The sequence below is a fragment of the Myotis myotis genome, unplaced genomic scaffold, assembly GCF_014108235.1.
Source record: "Myotis myotis isolate mMyoMyo1 unplaced genomic scaffold, mMyoMyo1.p scaffold_m19_p_13, whole genome shotgun sequence".
Classification (NCBI taxonomy): domain Eukaryota; kingdom Metazoa; phylum Chordata; class Mammalia; order Chiroptera; family Vespertilionidae; genus Myotis; species Myotis myotis.
Genome location: NW_023416317.1, coordinates 53,437,803 through 53,455,223, shown reverse-complemented (window position 1 = coordinate 53,455,223; position 17,421 = coordinate 53,437,803). Strand labels below are relative to the sequence as shown.

Here is a 17,421-nt window from a genome sequence, read left to right as displayed (position 1 = left end):
TAGTTCCCAGCCAAGGCCTCGGAAGAGCTGCTCTGAGCAGATAACAGGCTTACGGTGCGGAGAGCGACCCAGGCTCTCAGCATAAGTGCCTATTCTTCCACTTGGAAATACTTTGAGGACCAGCTACAGGCTAGTGACTAGCCGCTAGTCACTAGGTATTTAGTCTTTGTTTAAATATGTTTTTATTGATTTCAGAGAGGAAGGGAGAGGGGGAGAGTGATGGAAACATCAGTGATGAGAGAGAATCCTTGATGGGCTGCCTCCTGCACGCCCCACACTGGGGATCAAGCCCACAACCCGGGCATGTGCCCTGAGTAGAATCAAACCGTGACCTCCTGGTTCATAGGTCAGGGGTCAACCACTGAGCCACGCGGGCCAGGCTAGGTGTTTATCACACACATCACTCCCCTTGTTCCCAGCTTCTTGGAGTCTGTGAAGGTGACGCAGGGGTCACAGGGGCGCCCACTTGGGGAAGAACAGGATGCTCTGTGATTCCCCGAGAAGGCCCGTCTGCATGTGAGGGAGCAGGAGCAGGTTTTCTGGGGGACCTGGGTCGGTGAGACCGGAGAGGTGACAAGGGTTCTTGGAGAAGCTTGCCAGGCGTGGGGAACAGCACGTGGGGCAAAGAGGCCTAGGCCGCCTGGGCATTGCCTTGCAGTGATGAAGGCTCCGTGCCCCTCGAGTGGACAGCACCCGAGGAGGGGTGCAGTGGGATGAGCAGGGGTCTTACTGAGAATGACGTGGTTGCTGAATTGCGGAGTCCAGGCTCGGTTCTCTTCCGCCCCACCAAAAAGCTCCTCCTCTCGCCCTCTTTTCCTCTCTCTCTCTCTCTCATCCTTGGCTGGAATTGAACCACCGGCCCGTCAATCCCCAGGCCAATGCTCTAGCCACTGAGCCAAACCAAACTGTGCTCTTCTCCTCTCTTTTTTTTAGGGCCTAAGGCAGAGGGTTTTCAATCCGTACCAAAAGGAGGGATAAAGAACTCTACTTAGACACAGAGCAGTCCAAGCAGACCCCAGAGGCTTGAAATACTGTACAAGCTGCGGAATTATGATGTATTCCAAGGATGGAAGTCTTGGTTTTGGGTGAAAATCCAAATTATTGTGATAGGGCAAAGTTCTCTCTTACACCTTTTTTTATTTTTTCTGGTAGATTCAACTAAGAGCACTTGTTGAGGATAAAGCACTCACATTTGCTTCTTGTTGATCACTGAGAGAGAAAGAATTCTACAGGGCCCTGTAGTTACATTGTGAAATCCCTGCATGAGGAGAGAGAAAAGGAGAATATGTCATTTTTTTTCCATGTCTCTAATATTCAGAAATATTCCCCTGAGAAAATTGGGGAGAAGAGACAGGGAATAAGGTTATGTGTGCCTAGCTCCTGATAAGCCTTCTCAAGCTCTGAAAGAATAACAGGATAACTCTCTCTCTCTGGAACCAAACCTCAGACCCTTCAGTCCACAGGCCGACGCTCAATCTGTTGCGCCAAACCGGTCACGGCTCTTTGAGGGAAGATAAAACGGCCTCAAAAAGAATTGTTTGTCAATTGAGGGGTTATTTTAAAGCAAATACATGAACCTGGTGAAAGGGAGAAAGACAGTGAGGAGGAAGTGTGACCCTTTCATACAGCTCCTCATGTTGTGGTGACCCCCAATTTCATTGTTACAAATTGAACATAATTAAAGCATGGTGATTAATCACAAAAACAATATGTCATTATATATGTGTTGCCCAGCCATTGTGGCTCAGTGGTTGAGCATTGACCTATGACTCAAGAGGTCACAATTCGATTCCTAGTCAGGGCTCTTGAAAACATGGCCTTCAGGAATAATCATATCTCAAACATCTACTTAGGAAAGTATATCGTTTTCTAGCCACTATGCTGTAACCTGGAAACTAGTACAAAATTAATATTGAATGTAAACTGCAATTGAAAAAAAAGTTTCAAAAAGTAAAAAAAAAAAAGAAAGAAAGAAAGAAAGAAAGAGAGAAAGAAAGAAAGAAAGAAAGAAAGAAAGAAAGAAAGAAAGAAAGAAAGAAAGAAATCTACTTAGGAACTAAGAAGCCAAAAGATGATTCTGTCCTCTCTGTTCTCCCTTATGTTATGCAATAAACATTATCCTCTCTACCCAGTTTTAATGGTGGAATAGATGCAGAATTAAAAACAAATTAGTTATCAAGAAGAAAAAAATATATCAGATGAGATTTCAAAATATAATTCTTATCCATAGGCATAAAAACAGTGGGGAAATGTCATTATTGTTGTTACTACTATTATTAAACGACTGCTTCTTGGAAGCTTGGATATCAACATTGAGAAAACTCAAAAAAAACAAAAAAAAAACAAAAAAATAATAATCAATGGGAAAATATTCTCTGGTGAGGATTAACAACAGAACATCGGTGCGGTGGCCATGGGGAGCGTGGATGGGGATGGAGATGCCCAGTTAGCAGCAAACTAAGGAAATGGCCGTGAGAACGGAGAGGAGGTTCCGGAGGGAGGTCGGATCAGCAGGACCTCCGAGAGGATGGGGTTCATGATTTGCAGAAACGAGAAGATAGGAAGGAGTCAAAGGTGACTCCTCCATTTCCAGCATGGGCACCAGGGCGGTGCATGGAAGACCTGGTTAGGGAGACGGAAGGTTCCGGAAGGAGCCGACAGGGGCACGTTCATCTGGGGCTGGCTGGGTGTGCAATGGGTGTGGAAGAACCAGCTGGATGTGTCTGCGCACCTGGAGAGTCATTGGACAAACCGGGACTCGGGAGAGGGCTGAGCCGCAGACGGGATGTGGGAGCCGTGAGCAGGCGGACGGCCGCGGGAACCACCCGGTGGACCAGGTGCTCTCGGTGGGCACCTAGCACCTGTCGGCACGTGGGCGGGTCTGCCTCTCACCTGGGAAGTGGGTGGAAACGTAACCGTTGAGTGGAGGATGCCTGCTTTACAATCCCATTTAAAGGGCTGACGGTTACCATGGATACTAGTAAGTAATTCATGTATTAAGTCAAGTCAAAGGTCAGCGTGACTCACCGGGTGGACAGGTGCACTAAACGTGGAAATCACCGGTGTCGACATGGAGCGGAGTTGTTTTGTTTTGTTTGGGGATGTTCCTGCTGTTTATTTTCTCGGTGTGCCGCCCCCTGTCGGTCGAGAAGCAGTGCCGCCCCTCTCCCTGCAGGAAGCAGGCGCTCTGAGCCCAGCAAGGCCTGACCCACAAGCCCTCCCCGCCCAGCGTCCCAGGTCTCAGACGCGTCAGTGTCTCCGAGCTGTGGCATTGACCCATTTCCTCAAACCCACGAGTTTCCAAGACCGGAATGAAGATGGGGGGACTATTCTCCTTTAAGCAAAGTAAACTTGAAAAAGGCCCGGACAGTGCAAACAGGCGCCGTCAGCAAGAAGAAGCCTCCTGTTGGCACATTGGAACGGCTGCTGAGCTTCCCGTGTCCCCGGGTAGCCTTTAAAACACATTAGCCAATTATTTTTTTTTAATGGGGCTTTCACCTGAATGCCGCTGCTGATCACGGTAGATGCTTTACTGCAACGGCCTTCATTCAGAGGCGAGGTGAAGGATGGCCCATTATTTCTAATTAAACACATTAAAATTGTTTTATGTTCTATGCGGCATTTAATGTAGACATTTAAATGCTCCTAAAAGGAGGAAATGGTAAAGATTTCTTTCAAATATCAGTGACCGTGATGCCAACAGTGTTTTTAAAACGTATTAACCCATTCTCAGTGTATTTTTTGCATATAGTTAGCAGGTGGCTGTTAGAATGCCATCAGCATTATAGGCTGGGGGTGCCATGTCGATGACATTCCTGGAAAAGGCACAGCTTTGGGGACAGAGGACAGCAGTTCCTGCTTGCGGAGCTGAGCGTGGGTGGAGAGGGTGACTGTTGGGGTCATGGGGGGTGGGCCGGGGGGGTTGGGGTGGGGGAATTCTTCTAAGGCTGGGTTGTGACATGGTTACACAAGCTGATGGATTTGTTCAAGCTCAGACCTGCACACCAACAAGGCTCACTAAGACGGCATGCAGGTACCCGAATTGCCTTAAAATCTTACATCTAGTTTTACACTCGTCTCATCCCAACTTCATGAGCAGCTTCAGGTCCTTTAAAAACGCGAGAGATGCGGGTCCCCTTTGCCTTTGGGGACACATGGCGTCTTCCATCCGGTGAGATCCCTTGGGAGCGGGATCTAAACTTCCGCCCTGCCAAGCACAGGCTGCTGACGTGTCTGCGTGCCCATGTGTGTGGTTCTGTTGTATGCCTGCGTGTGTGTGCACGTGCTCCTCTCTGTGCCCATTACTCCCTGGGCCGGGTGAAGGTAACGGAGAGTTGTATTTGCTTTTTGGTTTAACTTCAGCCCATGGAGAGAGAGGAGCAGCCACGTGTGACGTTAGTTGGACACACGTGGCTCAGCCCGGAGTCTTGGTGCCTCTGCTTGTGACACGGGCCCGAAAGCCCTGCGTCGCCGGGTTTGGCGTTCTGCTTGGCGCCATTTGCTTGGCGCACGTTCTTAGCGAGAGGTTGGCTGAACTCCTGGCCTCCCCTGACCGGCAGGGAAAGGACAGCGTTTCCTTTGGGCAAATTGCTCCCAACGCTGTCCCTGCCCGTTTCTCTCCCAGCCCAGATGCCCCTCTCCTGACCTCAGGAGTCGCCCAGGTAAAACTGGAGTGGTTTATGTGGGCACCCACGCTGGCGGCTTTCCCACGGGGTCTCCGGCGCGGGCCCGGCAGGGCCGATGTTTCTAATACTAACCTTTCTCACCGTGTTGCCCAGATACTTAAAAGTAAGTAGCGAGACTGGGTTCAAAAGGAAAGAGATGAGAAAAGACCTTTCTAAATTTTTTTTACAACAATCGAGTTTTCCATTATTTAAACCTTGAATAAGTAAATTCCACCCAAATATTATTAAAGAAACTGCTGCTTTCAAGTGGCTTCTAAAATCCTATCAGCTACATTTTGCAGGTCACCATGCGGTTGTTAAATCCATATTTCAAATATGACTTTTTATGGATTATGAACGTTAAGGCCACGTTTAAAATACTTTGCCGATGCTATGATTCCCGCTGGGGGAGCTGGTTAACGCATCTACTTCACACCAGTTTCTTGTTCAAACTTGATACGTTACTTTGTAAACAGGCTCAGCATCACAGTTTCACCTTCTGGGTGTGTCTCCCCAGACCACGGAAGCCACAAATCCCACGAGCAGCCCGACACCCCCTCACTGGGAATGCAGAGAAAAGCACGGGAATGCAGTTGTAGAAACTTGGGGCGTCCCTGCCCACTGCCTTTGCTCTTTTCTGCGAATATGTTGAGGAAGGAGCAGGTTCTTTCTCTGGAAGAAGAAACACTGACTGTTGTAACTCCATCAAGAGACACGACGCGAGAGCGTGGTGTTGCCTGTGAATTCTGGAGGAAAGGAAGGAGGGGGAAGCTGAGTGCTCGCTGCCGTTTCCTCAGCTGCAGTTTCTTCTCAGCCTAAGAAACCGGCTTCCACTCCAGCCCGGCTCCTTGTTACCCGCCGGGGTCCCCTTCTCAAGCCCCAGGGCAGGGCTCGCTGGACTTCCTTCCCTGTCGCTCCTGCGGTCCTTGGCCACGCGTGTCCTGTGACAGTGTGTGAAGAGAGTGTAGGGAAAGCCCACCTGATTCTCAGAGCCGGGCCTGGAGGGACAGTGGGGTCTTGTGGACCCTCCCCGGGGCGGGGGTTGGGGGGGTCCGGCTCCTCAGTTCGGGAGGAGGACGGTGTCTGCTGCCTGGAGAGAAGGGACAACATGAATGTGCTCAGAAGATAGAGTCCACATCCCCGTGTGACCTCCTGCTCCGCCGTGAGTCCTGGCCGCCTCCTGTGACCTGACCCCTGAGATGCCCTCCCAAGGGGCACAGTGGCAGCCTCTCGGTTCTGCTCACACGGAATCAACTACAGTGACACTCTGAACCCGGCGGGGGCAGCCACGTCGCAGGAACCCTGGCTCCCAGGCAGCCTGCTCCGCACTTTCCCCTCTTTAATCAGACTGTGTTATTACCGACGCTCAGCTGTGGCCACGCAGTTCAGGTCAGTGTTGCCAAGACAACGGTGGACTTTCTGAACAAACAGGGCTTCTGAAGGGTCGTACATGCAATGCCATCACTGAAGCAGCCTGGGCCCTCGGGCAGCTGAGGGCAATGACCTTTATCATCCCAAGCCGTCCGCAGACACACGAGGTTAAGTGAATTAACCCCTATGACGACGAAAGGGCGAGACCAAGGGAGGGGGACGTAGAGGTAGAGTGTGGAGCTGGCCGCTCCTCAGTGCGAGCTGGAGAGCCACCTTCTGAACGCTCATCTCGTGAACCCACATTTAACTCTGGTGCCTCGCCCGGCGCCGCCCGCATCTGGGCCCAGGCCGTTTGCAGAAAGCATGCCCTGAAAGCCTAGGGAGCCGTGTCACCCACGGGCGCTGTGGGGCGGTGTGGGTTACGGAAGGCTGGCTGCTGGAAGCAGTCCCTCCATCCTTTCCTGATGGGTGTCGGTGTATCTGCTGTGACATGCCCGGTGGGCCTCTGAGCACTTCCTGGAAGAACCCGCCCTGGAAGGAGATAGCCAGTGAGCTCACAGTCTTCCTGCCGAGGAGTGTGCATTCTCTGAGAGGCCTGTGTTAGGAGTCGGTGCGCCTCCTGCGTGGCAGCCTTGCTGGGTCGCTGCCCCTCCGCTCAGGGTGGCCAGGGGGGCGGGGGGCAGGCTTGCTAGTGAGGAGTGAGGGTTGCTGAGCCTCGCACCAGGGGGATTTCCTGTTCTCCCAACATCCCTAATGGGTCCCTGTGTGTCCTGAAAGTTCCTCCATCACCCCGACGCAGCACGGGAGGACAGCTGTCATTGCCTGGCTGTTCTCCGGTACCAGCCAGAGCGTCCGTGTAAGCTGAACTCTCGGTCATTCCACAAGCGACATAGATCCCTGGCCTGAGCGCTCAGCACCCTCCCAGGGTGGGGCCCAGCTTCCTGGAGCCCCCAGTCCCACCTCCTCCCTCTCACTCCGGGCCGAGGCCTCCCGGCATCCTCTCTCCGCTTCCTCCACTTGTGAACGTCTCCAGCAAATCGCTTTTCTCTATTAGTCATGGCAGGTCGCATTTCTGGATGGAAGCTACGGGTCAGTGCTGTGCTCTTTGGGGTCAGGGCAGAAAACTCCCACCGGTGGGATTAGCCTTCGTGGTGGGTCACGTGCTTATACTCACACTTCCCCCTTTGAGACTTTTTTCTGCCAGTTTTCTCCTTTCTGCCTCCCCTACAAAAGGGAGGGAGGGAGGGAAGAACCCTTTTGTAGGTTCGATTCCCGGTCAGGGGACATGCCCGGGCTGTGGGCTCGATCCCCAGTGTGGGGCGTGCAGGAGGCAGCCTATCAGTGATCCTCTCTCATCACTGATGCTTCTCTCTCTCCCTCTCCCTTCCTCTCTCTGAAATCAATAAAAGTATATATATTTTAAAAATCTGGATTTTCCTGGGTTGAATGTGCTTCTCCCAGGTTCATAATGAAAGGCCAGTGGGTTCCTTATTTCTTGGGTCCTGTTCTGAATTTAAGGAAAACAGTCTCGGCCCTCTTTTTATTTTCTCCAAACGGATGAGGGTAAGGCACGAGCGACGTGCCACGCCACGCCTGTGTGGAAAATAGTCCCCACTTATTTGATGTTGGAACCTCCCACATTAGGTGCAAGGTTGGTAACGCAGTTAAGTCATCTCTCCCAGGGGATGAAACTTAACTTCCATTTCCCTTTATTTCGAGGAATGCCTCAAAAGTACCAGCGTAAGGCAGCACTTCTGTTAGAAAAATTGCTATTTATTTTGGGGGGAAATGGGACTGCTATACATTTACTTGTCGAATCTGTATTTCCTTTAGAATTTCTTTCCTAAAAGAGGGAGGGCTCAGCATAGCCAATGTGACGAAGGCCGACGCTGGGACGTACACCTGCTTCGCAGAAAACCAGTTCGGGACGGCCAACGACTCCACGCGCCTGGTGGTCACAGGTGGGGTCCCCACGCGGGCGGAAGCACACGGGTCGCTGTGCTGGTGACCTGCGTTACGTCACACTGTTCTGCTCTGTGAGGTCTCTGGGATCCTCTCTGTCTTTTTCAACATTCTTGATGGTGTCTGGAGATGTTTATGACCACAGAAGGGTCATTGATATCCGTAAAAGCCACTTAGAGTTGTGCATTTATTCTGTTCATTTATGGGGAACGTCTGGCCCGAGGACCGTAGAGGGCCCATGAAATCATTTGGTCTGGCCCTGCCCAGGCATGAGGGGTGAGTGAATGAAGTGTTTGACCAAATGGAGCAGGCCCATTTTTAAGCGGATAATTTTGTATGGCCCAAGAATGATGTTATAAGTAGCCACATGGCCCTCGGCAGGAAAAAGGTTCCCCACCCCTGACTTCCTCATTCAAGAAAAAACCAGAGCACCTACTGTGCGCAGGTCCTGGTCATGTCATCAGCGCAGATGAAGATGCTGCCCTGGGAGGCTGGCCTCCTCGCTGAGGTCGGAAGAAAACAAACAGTGGGAATGAAAAGCAGGGAATTAGTGGAAGGAGAACACTGCAAACCATCTGAAACTCGGGGGTGTGTGGGAGGTGAGCCGGGCAGACAGGCACACTCTAGGCTAGATGAGCAGTCGGCCTGGGAACGTCGCTTTTATGGAAACAAAATGCTGGCGTTTTGCTTAAAACCTGATCCCCCCCCCCCCCCAGACCCCACAAGAATAACGCTGGCACCGTCCAACATGGACGTGTCCGTGGGCGAGAGCGTGGTCCTGCCCTGCCAGGTGCGGCACGACCCCCTGCTGGACGTCGCGTTCACCTGGTACTTCAATGGGGCGCTCGCCGACTTCCAGAAGGACGGCTCTCACCTGGAGAAGGTGGGCGGGGTAAGTGGCCCTTCCTTCCTGCTCGGTGTAGACTCGAAAAGCAGCGCGAGTGTGACACTCAGGAGATGCCTCAGAAGGTCTGGTTTCCTCATTAGTGGTTCTCACTGAGTCAGGCTGTTGAGAGCTTCACCCGTGGTGACTTGGCTGCCCTGCTTGGTGTAGGTTCTGCATGAGGCACGAAGCCATCTCCCTACAAGAGACAGGTAGCAGAAACATGGAGTTTCATAAAGGAATCCCTTCGCCTGGGAATTCAGGTCTTTGTCTAAAGCAGTGGTCCTCAACCTTCTGGCCCTTTAAATACAGTTCCTCATGGTGTGACCCAACCATAAAATTATTTTCGTTGCTCCTTCATAACTGTAATGTTGCTACTGTTATGAATCGTCATGTAAATATCTGAGATGCAGGATGGTCTGAGGCGACCCCTGTGAAAGGGTCGTTCGACCGCCAAAGGGGTCACGAACCACAGGTTGAGAACCGCTGCTCTAAGGGCTGGTTCGTGGCCTGAAATTGGTGTATGGACCTGTGCCTTGGTGACAGCATTCTGCCGTCAGCATAAATCAGTAAGCCCTCCACCGTGACATGACCCTTAAGCACAGGCAATTCAGGAAATTGGTTTCCTGCTGCGTGAGGAGTCACGTAACAGCTCTTCCCTGGGATTGTGTGCCGGCGGCAGCATTGGCGTGAACACGGGGGGAGGTTGGTCTGCTTGTCTTTTACCACAAGTGTTTCCAAAGTGGTCTTTTAGGAGGGAGAGGGGCAGTTTAAAAAATGAAAACCCAAAATCACAGCTTTCAACCCATCCAGCCCCTTGCCATCAGGACTAGGCTGCCTATGCAATAGTCATTGATTACAAAAAGCCAACACACCTTTTGGGGAAAATTGCATAAGCTCAAAAAGCTCCAGCAAGCCCGGCTGCCCAAATCTGCCCCTACCCTCCGCCCCCCAGAGACCCACGCACACCCTCCTCTTCCCAGGAGATTTGCACACCGGTGGGGACCGGAGAAAAGCAGGAGCGAGTCCTGAGCTGGCTATAAAGAGAAGTGTCACCTGGTGGGAGGAGATAGATTCTGAGACCATAGCCTCTGCCCTCATTTAGTTTTGAAACATAAATGCCCAGAGGAAAGCTGGTCTTCAGCCATGGGAATCTGTCTGCAGGCCTGGCGGTTTCCCCTCTATCTCCTGTGTGTTTTTCACCCTCTTGTTCCTATTTCCATACGTTCTGGGGTGTCGGTCTTCATCTCCCCCACGCGTTCGTCTCTCTGGATACAGGTCTCCTTGGCCACAGCCTTCACAAGGGTTTGTGGTTGCAGAATAAAAGTGTGCTCCTGGCGTGTTTATTCCCACAGAGCTCGTCGGGCGATTTAATGATCAGGAACATCCAGCTGAAGCACGGGGGGAAGTACGTCTGCGTGGTACAGAGTGCGGTGGACAGTGTCTCCTCGGCCGCTGACCTGGTAGTGAGAGGTAAACGCCGATGCCACCGTGTTTCTTATTGAACATCTTCCCTGGGCCTTTCTCCCTGCAGCGAAACCAGGATGAGGGGGCAGAGGAGCGTGCGATTTTAATGTTGATTTGTCCCCTGGTCCCTGAGAATGTGACAGTAAGGATGGGTGCAAATTCAAAGAAGTACAAATTTCAACTCCACCCTCCGTATAGCTTTAGCACAGCAACTGCTCAGCTGATGTGCTGTGAGCATGTAGTGAAGTCAGTGATCGAGTTTAATATGAATGGGAATCGTCGTGCATGCACACACTTGTGCATAAGTGTGTGCATGTACACGTGCGTGTGCATGTGCGTGTGTGGTGTGTGTATACATGTATGTGTGTTTTGTGTATGTGTGTACTTGTGTGTGCATGTGTATGGAAACTCCAGAAGAATCAGTGTCATCCTGAATGCCTAGGGCAGTGGTCGGCAAACTCACTAGTCAACAGAGCCAAATATCAACAGTACAACGATTGAAATTTCTGTTGAGAGCCAAATTTTTTACACTTAAGCTATATAGGTAGGTACATTGTTATTAACTTAATTAGGGTACTCCTAAGGCTTAGGAAGAGCCACACTCAAGAGGCCAAAGAGCCGCATGTGGCTTGCGAGCCGCAGTTTGCTGACCACGGGCCTAGGGGACCTGAGCTGCTCTCCAAGGTGCTGATTCGCTGCTGGGCTGAAATGACCCGCATGTCTCCCAGAGCACAGCAGCCCAGATGACCTTCTGGGACGACTGAGATGTGCCCAGTGGTGGCAGGAGTGGGAACCCCGCCCAAAGCAAAGGACATTGAGTTTGAAAAAGTGCAGAAATGCTTCTGAACAGGGGCCTCAAAAGCAGGCGTCATGTGCCGCTGTGAGGCATCCTGATTGCGGAATGACTGCCTCACAGTCAGATTTAAGGACTAACAACAGAAGCCTGGGGGGGGGGGGGGGCGGGGGGGGCGGGGGGGGAGGTGGTTTTATTACAGGTAAACGGCCTTTTCTGTAAGTGCCTTTGAAATCAGTATTCTGGCAGTATTAAAGTGGTCATGTGACATGCTCTTCCCTTCGGAAAAAGAGGGTGACACGTGCGGCCTAGCTCCTCCTGCTTGCCTTCCCAGGTTCCCCCGGGCCACCAGGAAATGTGCAGGTGGAAGAGATTACAGACACAACAGCCCAGGTGTCCTGGACAGAAGGCACTGACAACCACAGCCCCATCACCTCCTATTCCGTCCAGGCGAGGACCCCTTTCTCCGTGGGCTGGCAGGCCGCCAGGACAGGTAAGGGGTCAGGCCGATGCCGTGGGTACCTGTCCGTGGATTGCCAGTCGGCACCGACCCACGCAGACTCTGACCTCTCTGACTTGCTCTTTGTAGTGCCCGAGGTCATTGATGGGAATACACACACTGCCACTGTAGTCGAGTTAAACCCGTGGGTGGAGTACGAATTTCGGGTTGTAGCCAGCAACAGACTCGGAGGTGGAGAACCCAGTTTGCCCTCAGAAAAAGTAAGAACTGAAGAGGCAGGTTAGTGTTCCGTTTCCTGAGTAACGAGCGGGTTGGCAGGTTTCCCTGGGTGCGAGCTTGCATTCCCCTCGGCCTTGGTCTCCCGGCCAGCAGGGGACCGGCCTCAGTGACCCATCGGTGCAACGAGCCCCCATCTTTAATGGCAGGACTGGCCATACGGCACTTGTCAGAAAGACTCCCTGGAACGTGCCTCAGATGTACTCTGGCATGTCCAGCGTCCAGGGCATTGTCAGCGTCCACTAATGCATGTTGAGTGGATCTGGTGTTGTCACTTCAGGTGATAATTACTCGCTGACCTCGTCACCCTGTTAGCAGGGAAGTGCTGTTTTCATTTGTAAGGAGCCCCGACAGACTGTGGGATAATGATGACTCGGAGTCGGCGGCCAGGAAACCTCGCTCCGCCGCCGGCCCCCAAATGAGTTCAAACAGTGCACGAGGAGGGACATTCGGCCCCTGAGGATTCAGCCAGGAGAGAACCGTTGCTAGAATGCCCCACCTCAGGAAACGATTCACGTGAACCATGCGACTGTTTGACAATTCTGAAAATGTCCTGACGTCACAGCTAAAAATAAAAAAGCGTGCGTCCTGTCCCACGATCGAGGCATCTGAGGGGACGCAACGGCTCCCTGTCAGATTCTGTAATATGAAGCGATACTCCGTAAATCGTTGTTTTAAACACAGCCCGTGTGTCCGTGTCGGATCTAAGCCAGGATCGGAGTGATGGCACCCGTTTCCATAACTTGAACGATGCTGCCTCACTCGGGGCAACGTAGATGGCACGGGTGCCAGACCTGGATGCCGTGGGCCATGGGGACCACGTCTGCCTGGCGCTCATTCATTTTCTCACCTGGCATGTTAAGGAGCGTCCCCTGTGGCCGAGCAGTTCCTGGGTGCGGTGGGTGCCGCTGTGAACGAGGCCAGCTGCAGGGGCCCTGTATTCTAGCCGCGTCCCGGGGCTTTCTCAGCACCGGCTCACATAGGAGAGAAAGCTGGTGCCTGTGTGAGGGTCAGTAGCTCACCAGGGGCCTCGAGGCTCCCAGGCGGGGCATTTTCATGTAAAGCCGCTGTTCTATGATCATCCTGTTATCATTCCTGGTGAAGCACTGCCTTGTTGTGCAGACCTTCAGACTGAGTCCACTTTTTTTCTTACAGGTTGAAACCTTGATCATTTCATACAAATGTGAATTATGTACCGATCCCCCCCCAAAGATATAGGCAGCTTACCCTTGAACAAGGTGGGGGTGAGGGGCACTGATGCTCATACATTTGACAGTCAGACTCTCAGAAACTGAAGTTGTAGCTCAGTGTCCCCTGGGGTTGGTCCCCAGGACCCCTGTGAATAAATACAAGGTGCTCAGCCCCCTGTACAGCACGTGGCGGGTCAGTGCGTGTGGCCGGCTCTGCCTCTGTGCATTGCAGACTCCAGACCGCAGATCCAAACCAGGGCAGGTGTTTGCTGAGAAAAACATATGCATAAGTGCTGCTCAAGGGCCCACTGCATACATACATGGAGAGATATGTTGCATACATGTGGACACGTGTGCAAAATGTGCCTGTGATCAGATTATGTCAATTATGGAAAACGAGCAAGATCTCGTCTTCTTTCAGGCACACGTTGCCAAAGGCAGGTAGGGTTTCACCTCTGTCTCTCTAACCTCACAGTCCCTGAAGTGCCTCCTTCCGAGGTCAGTGGGGGAGGCGGAAGCCGGTCCGAACTGGTGATAACTTGGGAGGTGAGTGTCTGGGTCGCATCTCCCTTCAGGGCCCTGCTGTTTCCACAATCCTCGGGGCCTCAAGTAGGGGTCTCTTGGGGGGCTGGTGCTGGGATCCTGCTGTTCTCACAGTCCTTGGGGCCTGGAGGGGTGCTAAGGGGGTTGTTGGGGTTCTATTGGCAGCCAGTGCTTTCTAAAAAATACATTTTTATTAATTTCAGAGAGGAAGGGAGAGGGAGAGAAAGATGGAAATATTGATGAGAGAAAACATCATCTATTGACTGCCTCCTGCACGCCCCCTACTGGGGGTGGAGCCCGCAACCCGGGCATGTGCCCTGACAGGAAATCGAAGGGTGACCTCCTGGTTCATAGGTCATTGCTCAACCATGAGCCACGCCAGCCAGGAGGCTAATGCTTTTAAAGCTCAGGCCGGCTAATCACTGTGCCTAGCGTTTTTCATATTTTTAAAAATTGCATCATTGTGACATTTTACAGACAGAACACTAAGGCGTAGAGTTATTAAATAATTTGCCCAAGGTCATCGGGCTGGGAAACCCAGGGGGAGAGTCCGGTCCTGGCTGCTGACCCCCAGCTGCCCGTGGGGGGGGGGGGGCGGGGGGTCCAGAGCAGCTGTGCCCTCGCTGGTGAGGGACCCCCCCCCCCCCCGGGACGCGCCCCTGACGCCGCAGGTGCTGGCTGCCTGGCCCTCCTCTCAGCTGCTGCTGGATGTCATAATTAGGAACAGTTTTAATGAGCACATTTAAAGCAGAAGCACTAGCATTGTGTCTACGATTTAAAGACGTTGAAAAACGTTAAAAGTCGAGATCGTGATGGGATGGGAGTAGGAGTTTTTGATGTGACCCAAATGCAGCTCTGAGTGGGTACGTGTTTTTATTTCCCGTTTATCTAGTTTTACGGTTTTGTACTTAATTGTCATCTCCATGTGTGGTTTCTGTTCCTAAAGTCAACATGAGGGATAAGGGGATATTGATTTGGCATAGGAGAGGTGTTTATTCCACTTACTATTACTGTTATTATCATCATCATTCAGAACTCAGGCAGGAAACATCATGCTCAAACGCATGAACAGCTTTGGAAAGTTTCAGAATGAAAGTTCCCACGCGGGTCCCACTGTGCTTCCCCTTAGCTTCGCACCCAGGCAATACTGTGTGGATCCCTCCCTGGTGCGCCCCCTACAGGCCGGGCTGGCAGCAGCACGCACCCAGCCTTGGTCCCCTAGGTGACCGGAGTTCTCTCTTTCACAGCCAGTCCCCGAGGACCTGCAGAATGGCGAGGGCTTTGGATACGTGGTCGCCTTCCGCCCCCTGGGAGTCACCACCTGGATCCAGACCGTGGTCACGTCCCCCGACGCCCCACGATACGTGTTCAGGAACGAGAGCATCGTGCCCTTTGCGCCGTACCAAGTGAAAGTGGGCGTTTACAACAACAAGGGCGAAGGGCCGTTCAGCCCCGTGGCCACCGTGTTCTCGGCAGAGGAAGGTACGCACAGGGCGATGGTGCTTCGGGTCCAGCCCGAGCCCCAGCCGCGGCCCCTGCCCGGTTTGGGAGTTCTCTGTGGCCTCAGATATAGTTGTTCACCGAGCCACGGCCGGGGGCATGGTGAGGTGCCCACGTGACGTGGAGACTCGGCCGATGGTGAGCGGACATCAGGGCCGGTCACAGGTCTGTTTGTGGGGACGTCCTGAGTCCCAGCTGTGACAGCTTCCTTTCGTCCTGTGTGCAGGTTCAGTTCCTGATCAGGGCACATACCCAGGTTTCAGGTTCGGTCCCTGCTCGGGGCGCGATCGATGTTTCTCTCTCACATCGACGTTTCTCTCTCTCCCTCTCTCCCTCTCCCCCTCCCCTTCTCTCTCTAACATCAGTAAACATATCCTCAGGTGAGGATTAAAGAAAAAAGACAGTTCCCTATGTTCTCCTGGAAATGCTCTTGTCTCCAGTGTCACAGGTTCCCACGACCGAGCAAGTTGACCCACCGGAGGGGCGGCCAGGGCATGACCGTGGGGAGGCCTGATGGTGCTGCTTCGAGCTGTGGCCCAATGCATCACATCCCACCGGGACTGGGCCCCATCCCGTTGCTCAGCCTTTCTTTATGCCTCCTGCCCCCCAGATACTGTCCCTGCTTAGAGAATAACGCTGGCGGAGGAGACCCCTGTGACATTGCGGGTTCATAGGTCAGGAGCCGCGGAGCGCTGTCTCCGGAGTTAACAGGTGTCCAGTGCTCGCCTCGGCCAGGCGTTACCTCGGTGCAGTGTTCCAGGGAGGAGAGACCTGCGGGTGCGGTTAGGACTTCTCATTTACACACGAGGAAAGGGAAGCTTGATGGAAGAAATGAGGAAATGGGCCCAAACCCGTGCAGACGCCCTGAGCCAGGATTTTGACCCGGGGCCTCCGCTCTGCACCTTTCTGAGCTCAGGAAACAGATTTCACAGGGTCTCCTCTGCGGCCAGTTCCCCCAGGCGGCCCGAGCTGCCCTGCCTGAAAGCAGTAAGTCACTCAGGTTTTCTTCCTACCCCACCCCTCTTATCCTCTCCTTTTCTGCTGAGTAGAAAGCAAACATGTATCACAAACATCTTTGCAAAAGAAAGAGCTTTTACATATTCACAGCCAGACCCCATTTGCAAGCCCTCCTGGGGTTTTCAGGACAAGGGCTGGTCTGGGGTTCCCAGGAGGAGGGATGGCAGCCAACCAGGGAGCTCTTGGCCTGGAGGCCCCCAGTGAGGGGGGAGGGGGCAGACATGCCTTACCCCTTCTGCCTCCTGCATTCTCCTCCTGTTCTCATTCTCCTCCACTGAGGACTTGAGTGAAGGCCTCTCTGTTCCTGATGTCAGGAAAGGCTGGTATTGCTGGGGTCCAACCCCAGCAGGTCCAGGGGTCCCCAAAGGTGTGGATGGAGTCGGCGAAGAAGGAATGACATGGAGGCAGCGTTCAATTGATCAGCAGCCTAGCCAGGATCTCTAGCCAGGATCTCCAGCCAAGTTCTGGTCTGGATCTCCAGCGAAGTTCTGCTTAGGATCTCCAGCCAGGTTCTGTGTCCATGTTCTCTTGCTAGGTTCTCCAGGTTTTCCAGCCAGGTTCTGTAGCCATGTTCCCTCACTAGGTTCTCCAGCCAGGTTCTGTCCAGGTTCTCCAGCCAGGTTCAGTCACCAGGTTCTAGTCAGGTTCTCTTGCCATGTTCTATCCAGGTTCTGTAGCCAGGTTCTGTCTCTAGGTTCTTCAGCCAGGTTCTCTCGCTAGGTTCTGTCTCTAGGTTCTGTGGCCAGTTTCTGTCCAGGATCTTTTGCCATGTTCTCTCCAGCGAAGTTCTTCTGTCTCTAGGTTCTGTGTAGGTTCTGTGTAGGTTCTGTGTTTAGGTTCTGTCTTCTAAGTTCTGTCTCCTGTTGTCTTGTTACATCTGTATTTATACCAGTTGATTCCAATCCTATCAATCTCTATTCCAAAGGTTAGGGCATTTCTTATCTCCATTCCAGGGAGTAAAGATTATGTAGCTTAAGCATGATTGTTCGTAGTTAAAGTGATTAATTACCCGCCTGGCACTTAGTTAAGGGGTTTTATTCCCTCCCTAACTTCAGGGGAAAATCCCTACCTGGGGAAACAACCTTTCTCAGAGAGGTGACCTTGGTTAAAACACATAGTGCCAAGAAGGTGAGCAAACATATTAAGAACAGTATGCCATATATGCCAGGTCCCTTGAAACAGCAAGGATGGACCGGCTCCCAGCATGGTATCTGTCTATGAAAAAGGCAAGGGACTTACTGGAAACATGCTGGGATCTCTCACTGAGTCCAAGGAGGAGGTAAACAGAAAGCCTC

The 17,421-nt window shown here is 52.5% G+C and overlaps 1 protein-coding gene across 2 annotated transcripts in view; it reads left to right on the top strand.

Annotated features, from left to right (window-relative positions):
• The window catches only part of LOC118668394 (contactin-3-like), a 120,480-nt gene that overhangs the window by 93,480 nt on the left and 9,579 nt on the right, over positions 1-17,421 (top strand). Inside the window, exons 12-18 of one of the 2 annotated variants that reach the window (XM_036333329.1) lie at positions 7,869-7,996; positions 8,714-8,889; positions 10,236-10,353; positions 11,475-11,633; positions 11,730-11,879; positions 13,542-13,612; positions 14,857-15,091. In XM_036333329.1, coding sequence (XP_036189222.1) covers positions 7,869-7,996; positions 8,714-8,889; positions 10,236-10,353; positions 11,475-11,633; positions 11,730-11,879; positions 13,542-13,612; positions 14,857-15,091 — 1,037 coding nt within the window. The remainder of the gene's footprint in view (positions 1-7,868; positions 7,997-8,713; positions 8,890-10,235; positions 10,354-11,474; positions 11,634-11,729; positions 11,880-13,541; positions 13,613-14,856; positions 15,092-17,421) is intronic. The other variant, XM_036333330.1, reaches the window with a different exon arrangement.